Here is a 15265-nt window from a genome sequence, read left to right as displayed (position 1 = left end):
TATATATATATATATATATATATATATATATATATATATATATATATATATTCTTATCAACGTATAAGCAACATGATGGCAGTACAACAGTACAATATACCAGTCTCTCTCCAGTGTTCCTTTCACGCACTCTATTGCTACTGTGATGCAAAATATTTATTATCAGTAAATATGTGTTACAAATCGAGTTAGAAATAATAAACAAAATTAAAGATTATATGCTCCCGGACGCAGGTTCGAATCCTCGTCACGGCCCTTGTGGATTTGTTCAAAGATAAGTATACCACTGCATGACATAATTATAAGGCGGATGCAAATTAAGCGTTCTTAAGGGTTTCTTTAATGTTAAGCTTGAAATTGTTAGAAAAGATAGACTTTTGCTTTGAATAGAATTGTTACAATCATTACAGTATATTTATTTATAGTATATGTATAGTTTTTTTACCATGCATCTTTTTTTTCACAGAGGTGGGTACAGAAGACGACTTCTGACTCCTTTTCGCATGTGTAAAACTTTCTCTTCACACAAATCATCTTAAGCTTTACCCCTTCTAGTCTTTTCCTGCTACACAACCCACCATTTGATTTATAACCAGGTCCCTAATTACTAGTCTTAAGAGTTACAAAGGCTGCCAGCTACCTTTAATCTCGGGGTTATCGGTTCCTCCACATACATTCAATATATATATATATATATATATATATATATATATATATATATATATATATATATATATATATATATGTGTGTGTGTGTGTGTGTGTGTGTGTGTGTGTGTGTGTGTGTGTGTGTGTGTGTGTGTGTGTGTGTGTGTGGAGCACCTAGTTGTGCTTGCGGGGGTTGAGCTTTGGCTCTTTGGTCCCGCCTCTCACCTGTCAATCAAATGGTGTACAGATTCTGGAGCGTATTAGGCTCATTCGTATCTACATTTGATACAACGGCAGAAATTGTAATAAGAACAAATAATATTTTTGTGAAGAAAATGTAATTATATCAACGGTTAAAAAACAGATAACAATTAAGTACAAAAGACATACCTTTAATAAATTTAAGTTGGTTATCAATTCGTTGGAACGAAAGTCTTTAGGGAAGATTAACTAGAACACAATAAAACAGATTACAATAGTATACAAAACTTAATAAGTATATGTAAGGTTATAATATGTGATAATTGCGATAGTTTTTGAATTATGACAAAAGCTAAGACTAAGAACAAAATAGCAACAGTGGACCACACGACGGTAGAATGTACACATTATTATGTTGGAAGTCTAGCGACAAAATACACGTTATATGCACTGGATACCAGCAGAAACATGTCCCACTGGGGACGATACCAGCAGAAACATGTCCCACTGGGGAGGGGACCAGCAGGAAAATGTCCCACTGGGGAGGGGACCAGCAGAAACATGTCCCACTGGGGAGGGGACCAGCAGGAAAATGTCCCACTGGGGAGGGAGCCGGCAGAAAAGGGTCACATTGGGTAGGGGGACGGATAGAAAAATTGTCCTGGATCAAGATTTGCTTGACCTTTATCCAGCAAAGAGGATAAAGCCCTCAGTATTATCTGAATCAGCGAATAAATTATCAATGCAATATCTTTGGGTTTATCTTGCTTACAGCTATTTCATGTAGGATTTATCCATCTTTAATTTTGTCTCTTACTTCTAACTCTTGAGTATAGAATTAACTGTTTTATGTACAAACCTGTGACACAGTAATAATACGGGCTAGTATATAAGTTTATCCTGATAGATAGCTAATATGTGTGACCAGGAATTCCTATCTAACTTGATAAATCCAATAGAAACGGAGACACAAACCCAAATATTAGGCTTGTGTTGGCTTGTCATCGTGCGTACAACTCTATATTTCTCTCCATCGCTGTCAGTTTGACATGTATTTTGTAGTGTTGTAAAGCACCACCTGCTGGCTATAAGACATATCATTAAGATGTGTGTGTTTACTAGTTGTGTTTTTGCGGGGGTTGAGCTTTGCTCTTTCGGCCCGCCTCTCAACTGTCAATCAACTGTTTACTAACTACTTTTTTTTTTTTTTTTTTTTTTTTCCCACACACCACACACACACACACACACCCCAGGAAGCAGCCCGTGACAGCTGACTAACTCCCAGGTACCTATTTACTGCTAGGTAACAGGGGCACTTAGGGTGAAAGAAACTTTGCCCATTTGTTTCTGCCTCGTGCGGGAATCGAACCCGCGCCACAGAATTACGAATCCTGCGCGCTATCCACCAGGCTACGAGGCCCCCTCGTAGTGTGTGGCAGGGTTCATGTTATTACCTTGGAGAGCTCAAATTTGCGAATGATATAGCCTTCGGTCTGGTGCGGCGACTCCTGTAGCGTCCTCAACCTCAGTCTTGACTGTTTGAACTCCAGACCAGCCTCTGTCAAGTCGGGCCAGTATTTGTTACATTTTCTCTGTCAAGGACAAATTTGGGTCAGTTGGACAATCATGGCATATCGTATTAATGACTTTGTATCTTAATATATTGTATTATTGACTTTGTACCGTAATATGTATCTTAATATATTGTGTTAATGACTTTTATCCTAATATATAACATTAATGACGTATCTTAGTACAGTTTCAACCACTGTTCCCAAAGATTTGCAAGCTCCTTAAGATAATTTTATGGGAGGCAATTGTCAACCATCTTTTAAGGACAATTTTCTCAAAGCATCACAACGCGTTTTTCGTGAAGAAAACTGTAGCCTAGTAAACCTACGTTGCCAAAACAAAGACTTCATTATTATGAAAATTATTTTTTCTTTTACTACTGTACCTCTGTTAGGGTATTTTTACCTTCGCTATCAGATAGCGATGAACTTCTTTGGCGTGTTGTAACCCTGTGAGGAAAGGGGTTATGTATACTGTTGTATATGTAGCAAACGTTAGTTTTAGCTGAGTTATTAAGCCCCGTCATTCCGAGGTTACGGAGCCAGTGATGGGCCCATCACCTGGGCCCCAGTTGCAGGGGGCCCGCAATGCATTATGTAAGCTAATTACAGTGGTAATGAATTGTTGTATATGCAATAACCAGAAGTCTTATGAACAGCTAGTAAACTTAGACACTGTCTTTATTATGTCAGGTCAGGTCATTTGATGCTTATTTTCATTATACTTCGTTGTAAACACATAATAATGCGTGACAAGTTGACCAAAACTAGCAAGTTGCGACACTTATAAAAACCAAAGCTTAGCTTTAACTTAACATGGCCAGAATAGGGGTATCAAAACGTGGTTCATTAGCAGCAAGTACAGAAGACTCGACTTGACTTCATACTCATGCACTTCTCCATCATTCACCTTAATTACTATTCAAACAGAAACAATAAACGAATGGAAAGACCAGACTAATGCTAATGTAAAGTTTAGTCAGAAACTTGTGATGTGGTTTCCCGTAGTCAGGGAAAGGGAGCGTGTTAGGTTTATGGAGGTCTCCCTAGGGGGGGGGGGGCCCTGCGGACGTTCCCCCAGAGTGCAACCCACAACTCTTGTCTGACTCCCAGGTACCTATTTAGGTGAACAGGCTCATCAGGTAAAAGGAAACGTGACCCTCCGACTCTGTCCCGCCCGGGGATTCTTTTGGTAATTCGCAATAATATTAAAATAAAATGAATAATGCTATACACCTTTAAGCGTCCATGTGTAATAAGGAGGTCCAGTATGGGGACTTACTGTGTTCCTCTCGACGCACTGAGTCACCATGACCACGACGTGAACGTTCTTCTCCCACACCATTCGCCAGAAGTCATCGATGCAGTGTTCAGTAGGGCCCTGACAAGCAATGAACTCCTTCGGCGTGTTGTAACCCTGTGAGGAAAGGGGTTATGTATATTTGTGTATATGTAGCAAACGTCAGACCATCGATAGCTTCATAAATACGTCCCCAGTGATACAATAGTTACACACACACACACACACACACACACACACACACACACACACACACACACACACACACACACACACACACACACACACACACACACACACACACACTTCCCCAACACTTGAAACAATAGATTCAAAAGTACCCCAGCACTTGAAACCATCATAACCCTACTGGACTCCTTACGTGAATGTAGGATGCGTTGATGTAGTCGCTGCAAGGAATAGAGCGGTATTCCCTCATCTTCACCCGGGTCTCATCAACTGTAGCGAAAGCCAAAGCATTATTACTTATGTTTTGGTAAGAAACACATGTGAAGAACCTCTCACACACTCACAGCTCCCTGACAAGAGGGAGCCAGTTTAGCTTAGCTGCCAACACCCACACATCGTGCCAGCAAGGCGGACAGCCCGCCTGCTTTCATACCTCTCACTGTATTTCCCACTTCTATACTTCCCTTCACCTATGCCTCTCCTTCCTCTTTACTCCCCCCCAAAAAAAAAAAATGTTTTGGTAATGTATTAAGGAATCTTCCTCCAGCTGCAAATATTAAGTCTTCACAGATACACTAAAAATATTCAATACGTTAATGCATATATCAACCAAACTTCTATACAATACAAGCTTCTGTACAAAGTTTGTATGATCCCCAAGCCAATATACAGCCAAAAACGGTTGACTCCTGAAGGATTCGAACCCGATCAGCCAGGGTCAATAATGCCACTAGTGATGTTGCGTACGTGCAGGTCTCAGTAAGACTTCCCAACACTTGTGACAGTCTGTGGCTGAGTGGGCTCAGCACTGGACTGCCGGGGGGGCGGGGGTGCATGGAGACTAATCATTTTGATTAGTCTCACGTTGGCGGTAGGCCTACCCTACCGCCAACGTGAGCCCAGTCTTTGAGAAAACATTCATCGTGGCGCCCCACTTCAAAAGTACACAGGGGAAACTCGAAAAGGCACAGAGGTCTGGAATGAGGATCGTCCCAGAATCATGTGGGATGGAGAGTCAGAGAGCCTGATAGAGCTGGACTTAGCGTCTTTAAAAGAAGAACAAGATGAAATAGAGCGGTAGCATGATAAGAGATAAATAAAATACTTAGGGGGATTGGCTGGATGGAAAAAAAGAGGAATTATTCACAATGAATATAAATAGAACAAGAGGTATGGCTGGTAGCTTGAGAAACAAATGAGCCATAAAGATGTTAGACATTTTCGTTTAGCGTAAGAATAGTAGAGAATACGAATGAACTAACCGATCACGCTGAGGAGGCCAACCCCATTTATAATTCCCAAAGTAGATACGATAGAAAAATAGATCAACATTAAGACAATCGCCGGCTGGAAAGGCGGATTCCAGCACCGCACACAAACACCCCCCCCCCCAACACACACACACGGTTGAGAGGCGGGACCAAAGAGCCAGAGCTCAATCCCCGCAAGCACAACTAGGTGAGTACACACACACACACACACACACACACACACACACACACACACACACACACACACACACACACACACACACACACACACACACACACACACACACACACACACACACACACACACACTCCATCAAATACCTGACCTGTATCACACAGTACAAGAGATTTCAGAGACATATATTGCACAAGACGACCACTTCTCTAAAAACACTTGACCGGGAAGCCACAGTTCGACCCCCCCCCCCCATCTCTCTAACACGGTAATACAACTAGACGTTGAGTACACGCACACGGGAGTATGTTGATGTAGCGGTTCTTGACCTTATTGGGCGGGAGGAGCGCGTACTCCCACGGTTTCATCGGCGACACCGCCTTCAGCTCCGCGTACTCCCGCGACAGTGCCACCTGACCTGAAACATGAAATCTTGTGAGATTGTAGTTAGTCATTTGGTGAGATGGTGGTTAGTCACTTGGTGAGATTGTGACCATAACTACACCTGGTGGCTCCCAACAAGATAGACCTACAAATACCAAACGACTACAAAGTCACTCACAAACTACATGATTACAAGTACCTCCCCCTCCCTGACTCCATAAGTGAAAAAGGCTACCTTGACCTCATAACACCCTAACCCCCAGAACAAAGAAAGACCCACCCCTAACCCCCAGAACAAAAAAAGACCCACCCCTAACCCCCAGAACAAAGAAAGACCCACCCCTAACCCCCAGAACAAAGAAAGACCTACCCTAACCCCCAGAACAAAGAAAGACCCACCCCTAACCCCCAGAACAAAGAAAGACCTACCCTAACCCCCAGAACAAAGAAAGACCTACCCTAACCCCCAGAACAAAGAAAGACCCACCCCTAACCCCCAGAACAAAGAAAGACCTACCCTAACCCCCAGAACAAAGAAAGACCTACCCTGGCCATCAGCACCACACAAGACAAACTTACCTGGTCCCACAATACCACCCGTGACCCAAGAACAGTGAGGTGCGTGGGAGGTGGATGGATCACCGTGGGAGAGATAGACGCACCTTGGGAGAAGACTCACATGGGAGATGAGGTCTTACCGTGGGAGAGGGGCTAGACACTGTGGGATGAGGACTTACCATGTGAACGGCTGGCTATGGACTAGGAGACGAAGACTCACCGTGGGAGAGGAGGACTCACCCTGGGAGAGGAGTGTGCAGACGGCGGAGGAGAGCTGGGAGAGGGGAATGCGACGCTCCACACTCACGTCTGGCGGAAGCGACACCACCAACGGCAGGTCGATGGACGTGCTGTGCTTCCTGGGGACATGACAGAGGTGAGAGAGAGAGAGAGAGAGAGAGAGAGAGAGAGAGAGAGAGAGAGAGAGAGAGAGAGAGGAGGGAGTGAGCACGATCGAACAAATAGGAGAAAATAAGAGTAATTAAGAGTGAAGTAAATATAGCCACGAGACCTACATAGGTATACCCAGTCGAGAAAGGGATCGAGGACCTCCCTACCTGTAACTAGCAGTCTGTCAACTCTCTCCCCTACAGGGCCTTCACCTTATATATCATAAGATATATCCTCATATATCATAAGATATATATCCTCATATATCATTAGATATATCCTCATATATCATAAGATATATCCTCATATATCATAATATATTCACCTTATCATTCACCTTACATAAATGATATGTATCATTCATACATATCCTGGAACTATGATACACACATATCAAGGCAAGTTTTAGGACTGGCAAATACAGGAGAGAGCTTTTCATGCATTATCTCAGAAACGTTCATATATCAAGATCATATAAAAAAGTTCATATATATCAGGATAGATATCCTTCCCAATTATAAATCTCGTCCCAATTTCTGACACTAAATGAATCCTTTGATAAAGTCTACCATTTTATTATGATTCGGTAAAAACGACATCATATGTTGCTTGCTTTTACGTTTTTGTTTCTACTCAGTTTATATAACTTTTTTTTTTAGCATGTAAGTCATGTCTATGGAACATTCAAAGGCGTGTACCCATGACCCAAGTTTCTTCATAATAAATGACATTCACAAATCCTGGTGAATTTCTGCGGGACTTATATGGGTGGGAAGTGGGGGTGGACATAGTGAGGGGGTGACTTACATGGGGGGAAAGTGGGGGTGGACATAGTGAGGGGGGGACTTACATGGGGGGAAAGTGGGGGTGGACATAGCGAAGGGGGACTTACATGAGTGGGAAGTAGCGGAAGTAGTGGAGGAGCGCGGCCGTGACCGCCACCAGGAGCACCAGCACCAGGATCACCAGCACCGCCACCACGGGACCACTCAGAGGCGTCGCTGTCGAGGTCACCACTGGTTAGTTCCCCTGAGCACCATCAGATACACCACTGCCTGCACCACCACTGCCTGCACCACCACCACTGCCTGCACCACCACCACTGCCTGCATCACCACCACTGCCTGCACCACCACCACTGCCTGCACCACCACCACTGCCTGCATCACCACCACTGCCTGCACCACCACCACTGCCTGCACCACCACCACTGCCTGCATCACCACCACTGCCTGCACCACCACTGCCTGCACCACCACCACCACCACCACTGCCTGCACCACCACCACTGCCTGCATCACCACCACCACCACCAGACTCACCACTAGTGTGTCTGCACTAAAGCACTAAAGTTTCCTTATTATTTTTGTGTGATATTACTGTAACTATAATAATAATAATAATAATAATAATAATAATAATAATAATAATAATAATAATAAGATGATGATTATGGTGTAATATATTAATGAAGAGCATATTTTTGTATATGTCCTCCGTTTATTGACGAACTAATGAATATTAGGATAAAATAATAATTCAGTTGGAGCAAGATCTACCTTGGATATATATATATATATATATATATATATATATATATATATATATATATATATATATATATATATATATATATATATATATATATATATATTTATATATATATATATATATATATATATATATATATATATATATATATATATATATATATATATATATATGTCGTACCTAGTAGCCAGAACGCACTTCTCAGCCTACTATGAAAGGCCCGATTTGCCTAATAAGCCAAGTTTTCCTGATTTAATATATTTTCTCTAATTTTTTTCTTATGAAATGATAAAGCTACCTATTTCATTATGTATGAGGTCATTTTTTTTTATTGGAGTTAAAATTAACGTAGCTATATGACCGAACCTAACCAACCCTACCTAACCTATCTTTATAGGTTAGGTTAGGTTAGGTAGCTGAAAAAGTTAGGTTAGGTTAGGTTAGGTAGGTTAGGTAGTCGAAAAACAATTAATTCATGAAAACGTGGCTTATTAGGCAAATCGGGCCTTGCATAGTAGGCTGAGAAGTGCGTTCTGGCTATTAGGTACGATATATATATATATATATATATATATATATATATATATATATATATATATATATATATATATATATATATATATATATATATATATATATATATATATATATATATATATATGCACAATTAACATAAATTTTGTTTACTATTTATCCAGAAATGCTACATTAGTGTTGTACTTTTATTATGTCCATGTGGAAATATGTTCTTTGTTTCCAAGACCTTCTCTCTCTCTGGTGTAAACATAATGCTAACCTAGCATTATATTGTTAATATTAACAATACCTTTAATGTGGTAAATGTCTCTTTGATGACTGCAAAAGTGAACCGACAGACGCATCACTTCAGCCACTGACGTGTGAAGGCATTCTCAGTGGCTCCATCTCAATCCTTTTTGTTTATTAAAATACTAAACAAATGGTCATTTATGCAGCTATCCTGGACTATATGAAGGGTTACAGTGTGCCAAGGGCTGTGATGCTGAGAGATCTTCCCCATCTCGCAGGATGGTTAGTTATACACAGACATGTTATCATTAGTCTACACTGGCAAACTATTGATGTGTTAAAGAGGATATCCAGCACGTCTGAAGACTGGACATTCAGTAATATATCGTGTGAGGCCATCTTGAGGTTATCTTGAGATGATTTCGGGGCTTTAGTGTCCCCGCCGCCCGGTCCTCGACCAGGCCTCCACCCCCAGGAAGCAGCCCGTGATAGCTGACTAACACCTAGGTACCTATTTTACTGCTAGGTAACAGGGCCATAGGGTGAAAGAAACTCTGCCCATTGTTTCTCGCCGGCGCCCGGGATCGAACCCGGGATCACAAGTAAAGCGTGCTGTCCGCTCGGCCGACCGGCTCTCCCCGTGACCCAGGTCGTGCTCACGATTGGGAGATTCGTCACGTGCAGCCACACCTGCTACCACTGTCACACTGTCTGGTGTAAGGTTGGTGCTGCCTATATATGTAGGTATTGGATCTAAATACATAATGTTTTATACGGGTGCTTTGAGACCACCGGGAGTCTGCGAATTCTCTCGTACTGAGACCTGAATATTTGGATCAATATGGTCTTAACAACAGAAGTGGGGGATACCTAGGTATTGTCTGCTAAGTCAGCATTGTAGCAGCTTAACTCAGCACTCATTGCTACAGAGAACTGTAGAGAGCGCCCCGGGATACTGTCCACTCCTCTGTAGTGACTCCACACAACTTCCCGTCAGGCATATCTACATCTTCCACTCACAGGTGCATCCACAACTTACTATTGCATGAGAAAAATACAAAGCCATTCGTGTTATACAACTTACCAACGGTTCTGAAACACTTCCACTCAGACTCATTGAAGGCACTGGAGGTGGAAATGCGGACGCGGTAGGAGTACTGTGTACTGGGCTTGAGAGGTGGGTTATCACACATACTGCACTGCTCTAAGTCACCTGAGATCACCAACACACACACATTAGCTTTCACCTCACTATAAAGAATCACCGCCACAGTTTTAAGTCACTATATTCATCAACATCTGACATGAAATTGCGATGGTCATTAACTTACCGATGACAAACTTCACCCTGGGACGTAAGTCAATGGCAGATCCATTGCTAAGTAACTTCTCATGTAACTTGTGTTCACAGCCCTCCGACAGCCGTATCTCGTACCTCCTGTTGACAAGGAATTCTTTACATCTACATCTCCAAGTCATACTATGGAAAATTCTCTTTTATCAGCAAGAAATTTGATCAATAATATGAACGTTACTTGTTTACCTTCGTGTAACACGAGTCGGGTGTTCGAGTCATCCTTGGATGACGGAGCCATCTTGGCCTTCCAAAATGGCAAGATGTAAAAGATCTTGCCATTGTAAACGTCTATATCATCATGATGACCTCTTAACAGCCCCGCCTCAACGGGGATATGGGACGGAAAGATGTTTCTTTCCATACTGGAGTTTAGTTACGGTCAGTTCTTAAGGGTTCCGGTAGTACTGTCAGGTTCTTAAGGGTTCCGGTAGTACAGTCGGGGTCGTTCTCGACGCACAATCGAGAATTCCGGGTTCGAATCTCGGGCGGGACAGAAATAGCTGGGCACATTTCTTATCACGTAATGCACCTGTTCACCTAGCAGTAAGTAGGTACTCCTGAATAACCTGTCCTCTTACAAATTACGGCTGAATTGGCCGTTTGCCCGTATGGCCGAATATAGACGTAATTTAAAAATGAAAATAAGTTTTGGATTTTTTTTCCAAAACGGTAAGTGAAGGGTTCTCTGGTAGGTTAGGTGGGCAGGAAATTCTCCTTAAGTTTCAAAACGTCATGAAAAATGTTAATTGAAAGTTTCCTCTCCTAACCTTTCCGAGTAAGCCAGAGGACTCAAACAGAAAACGGGACAGTACATCACTTTCGTGAGCCGATTTCATTTCAAATTACGTCCATTTTTGGCCAAAGCGCGCATACGAGCGACAAGCGACGTTATTTTTAAGAGGACGAGTTGACTCAGGAGTTAGTGAGCTTGTTGTGGGTCGGGATCCTGGGCGGGGTCAGTAATTCGACCTTGGATTAGTGGGGGGGGGGGGGGGGAGACCTTGATATAAGCCTAACGTTTATGAATACATTCTGGCTTCTTGTCCCCCGACACAATGAATTAATTTACCATTTCTGATATTTGTCATCGGAGCCTTATTTACCGGACATGTATAAACGTAGAATATTGAGGTCGGAAGGTGACACAGGCACTAATGACTAGATCAATTCAACATGTATCTTCAAGCCAGTCAAGAAACTGTCGCACTTAGGATAAGTGCCCCTTATCCTAAGCTACCAGAGGACCCAAAACAGAAAACGGGACAGCATGTCAATTTCAAGCGAGCCGCTACCGTTTTCTAGTACGACAATTATTGCCCTTAGGTAGAGTATACGTCAAAAAACCGACGCTCTATTAGGAGGATTGGTTGGTGACCTACCTGACGCGGCCATTGTCGTTACTGAAGGTCGTCGTGTTAAGAATGATGGCGTGCTCCTTGTCGCGCTCCAGTGTCATGTCTTCCTCGTCATCCCACGCTGGTAACCCCTTGAAGAATGGCTCTGAAATACTTTACACGTGTAGGCAAGTAGGCGATGCTGTGTATTCTTCTATGGAAAACAACGGTACTTTTATTGGCAGTGAAACACAGATACAGTGACCCCCAACGATGTTGGTGTCACTGCTGTAAATGAGTTTATAATCAAGGTTAAAAGCATTTACGTTGCTATACTTAAGCAAAGAAAAACATTATATGGAAAAACATGGATTGTGTGTATTCATCTAGTTGTGTTTGCGGGGGGGGGGGGGGTTGAGCTTTGGCTCTTTCGACCCGCCTCTCAACTGTCATTTTTTTTTTACACACACACACACACCCTAGGAAGCAGCCCGTAACAGTTGTCCAACTCCCAGGTACCTATTTACTGCTAGGTAACAGGGGCATCAGGGGTGAAGGAAATTCTAGCCATTTGTGATCCCCGTGTGTGTGTGTGTGTGTGTGTGTGTGTGTGTGTGTGTGTGTGTGTGTGTGTGTGTGTGTGTGTGTGTGTGTGTGTGTGTGTATGAGTGTGTGTGTGTGTGTGTGTGTGTGTGTGTGTGTGTGTGTGTGTGTGTGTGTGTGTGTGTGTGTGTGTGTGTGTGTGTGTGTACACGACTGGAGACCTTACTTCCTGCTCCGACGGACAGGTTAAAGACAGCCTCCTCGCTGTCATTCTCCGGAACTTTATTTTTGGCGGTGACCCTAAAGCTGTAAAGAACAATAAATAACACAATCACAAAATAATAAACATTGTTCACAATCTGCCATGTTTATTATTACAAATTATTCATTCTTAAGTTAACTCTATATAATCTTTATATTGTGTGGTTGTAAAGTTCACCATGACAGCACAATTACCCCCAGACAGACCACTGGAACATTATCTAACACAGTGCACAGTTACTAACCCATTAAGATGTCAACTTAGATTCAACAGAGCAGAAGAAGTTGTTAAACAAATGGGACAAAATTTTACTGAAGCGACCATACGAGTCATAAATACTCATACTCCGCCCAAGTAAAACAGAAACAAGCAACACTTAGTGGGCCAGCCAGAGGCTTAGGGCCCGCGCAGGAATATCCATGCAAAAAAAAACACAATTACCATAACACAATCACCATGACAACTCAATAATTAAGCCAACACAATCACAGTGGGAACACAATTACCGTGACAACACAATCACCACAAGAGAGACAATCACCGCAAGCAGACAATCTCCACGTAAAGACACTCGCCATGAGAACACAATCACCATCTCAACATAAATACTGTAACAATACAAGCACCTTGCCAAAGCAAACATGGCGACAACATTCACCACACACACGCACACACACACACACACACACACACACACACACACACACACACACACACACACACACACACACACACACACACACACACACACACACACACACACACACACACACACAGGAAGCCAAACACCACGCCCACACAAGGCATGACAACTCCAACATCTTAACAAGAGTCTTATACTCACGTGTAGTTGGTCTCTGGCATGACCGTCACAAGACATCGAAGATCAGTCTTCTCACCTTCGTTAACTGGAACTGTAAAGACATTGATCAATCCACAAGTTACTGTAACAACTAACCCTGGTGTTTCTCCATGCATGCAGTGTTGTTTTACTGCTTATGGTATGGACAGATTCCATACATGAATTTTTAAAATAGAAATGATGGAATCCAAGGAGAAAGGGAACCTTGCATACGATGACACACAGATGCAAGATTCACTTCGTCTGCAACATTGTCTACCCTCATTGTTTCGTGCATTAGCCTTCCTTTCCGTGCTCTGTCTGACGCAAAGCACCTCATCACTCCCAGAGATCAAAGCATGTGGAAGCCCAGAGAACGCTAGCACACAGAACTTAAGTGAGCTTTATAGTTATTTATTCATATATTAATTGGATCACAAATGAGGCAAGTGAAGTCAAGGAACAAACACGTGAAGAGAATCTAAATGTAATTGTACTCACAGAAACTAAACTATTGGGTGTCATAATAGATGCAGCATTCACAGTTCTACCATATAATGAGAAAGGAGACACAAGAGTGGATATTTGAAATAGTAATTCTGTGGTTTGATAGGTTCATGGATAATGAAAATTTCCACAATAGTGGATATTTCCACCACAATAGTGAGAATTCCCAAGACAATAGTGCAGGTAATAACAAAATCCTTCCTAAAGTGACAGAAGACCCAAGCAGAAATAGGACAAAAACAAAATATACAGAACACTATATATCAGATGCGATTAGGAATAGAAGTGACTCCAATCCAGTTAAGATAGTTAAACAGAGACCCCTATCAGAGACCTTAAGACCTACAGAAACATGAGGATTCTCCAGATTTTGAGCTATAAATCAAGTCTCTTTTGCACCAGTGGTTGGTAAGTTATGGCCATTTTGTCCACGAATGTGAATATAATCAGAGCGGTTTTCGGCCCAAAATTGATCGCAATTCCCCCCAAATCTATTTTTTTCTAACTTTTGGCATAAATGTCAGGGAATAAGAGCTACACTTTTTTCAGTAACATTTTTTACCCTATATCTCGCGTCAGTGTTCAAACTCGGCCAGCAAGTTTGAACCAGTGACGCTCACTATATCAAATCTGGCTGAGCCCCCAGATTAGGTCAAATGAATGAGTGTTAAATAGTTCTAGTTAGGCAAGAGGGTCACATCAGACAAAGCTGCCACCACCAGGAAGCAGTTATACGGTCATTGTAACAGCATATAGTGACATACTGCCTGCGCAGCCTCCGCCCTGGAAGAGCCAGATCCCTCCACTCTTCCCTGGAAGAGCCACACCCCTCCCGCCCCTGCCTGGAAAAGCCACATCCTTTCCTTTTCCCTTGTAAGAACCAAATTCCTTCCAATATCTCTTGCACATGACCAGCTATAAACATTCACACAACATACTGAAGCATTCACACAACATTCTAACCAAAAATCAGCAAGGTATATAGTGTAAGAAAAAAATGATTTTTTTCTTACACTGTATACCTTAATTTTAAAAATTAAATTAAAAGCCATTAAAATTTAACATATATGTAACATAAATATAATATTAAAATTAAGCAATAATAATAATAATATACAATATATTGAAAAGTGAGGCTGAAGCCAGTAACACCAGGGCGGAAACAAATTATTAATCACAGCATTAACCACATATCTTGTCCAATGTAATGCTGCGGAAAAGGACAGTTTGTTAGAAAATAGCGATTCCTTAATGACTGCGTTGTATAAAGCAATGACTACTTTCTATAGAACAATGACTATGTTCTATACAGCAATGGGTGTACGTTCGATAGATCAATGACTACGTTCTATAGAACAATGACTGTTCTATACAGCAATGGGTGTACGTTCGATAGACCAATGACTACGTTCTAT

The 15265-nt window shown here is 42.0% G+C and overlaps 1 protein-coding gene across 3 annotated transcripts in view; it reads right to left on the bottom strand.

Annotated features, from left to right (window-relative positions):
• LOC123763490 (tyrosine-protein phosphatase 10D) overlaps positions 1-15265 on the bottom strand; it is a 39710-nt gene that overhangs the window by 4711 nt on the left and 19734 nt on the right. For 2 of the 3 annotated variants that reach the window (XM_069304543.1, XM_069304544.1), the window contains 12 exons: positions 13347-13416; positions 12467-12546; positions 11743-11863; positions 10338-10444; positions 10091-10219; positions 7580-7688; positions 6538-6656; positions 5654-5773; positions 4103-4179; positions 3703-3837; positions 2304-2441; positions 1039-1098 (listed from right to left, as the gene is read on the bottom strand). In XM_069304543.1, coding sequence (XP_069160644.1) covers positions 1039-1098; positions 2304-2441; positions 3703-3837; positions 4103-4179; positions 5654-5773; positions 6538-6656; positions 7580-7688; positions 10091-10219; positions 10338-10444; positions 11743-11863; positions 12467-12546; positions 13347-13416 — 1265 coding nt within the window. The remainder of the gene's footprint in view (positions 1-1038; positions 1099-2303; positions 2442-3702; positions 3838-4102; positions 4180-5653; positions 5774-6537; positions 6657-7579; positions 7689-10090; positions 10220-10337; positions 10445-11742; positions 11864-12466; positions 12547-13346; positions 13417-15265) is intronic. The other variant, XM_069304545.1, reaches the window with a different exon arrangement.

The sequence above is a fragment of the Procambarus clarkii genome, chromosome 52 (assembly GCF_040958095.1).
Source record: "Procambarus clarkii isolate CNS0578487 chromosome 52, FALCON_Pclarkii_2.0, whole genome shotgun sequence".
Lineage (NCBI taxonomy): Eukaryota > Metazoa > Arthropoda > Malacostraca > Decapoda > Cambaridae > Procambarus > Procambarus clarkii.
The sequence above is the reverse complement of the archived record's forward strand: the minus strand, read 5'-3'. Positions and strand labels throughout refer to the sequence as shown.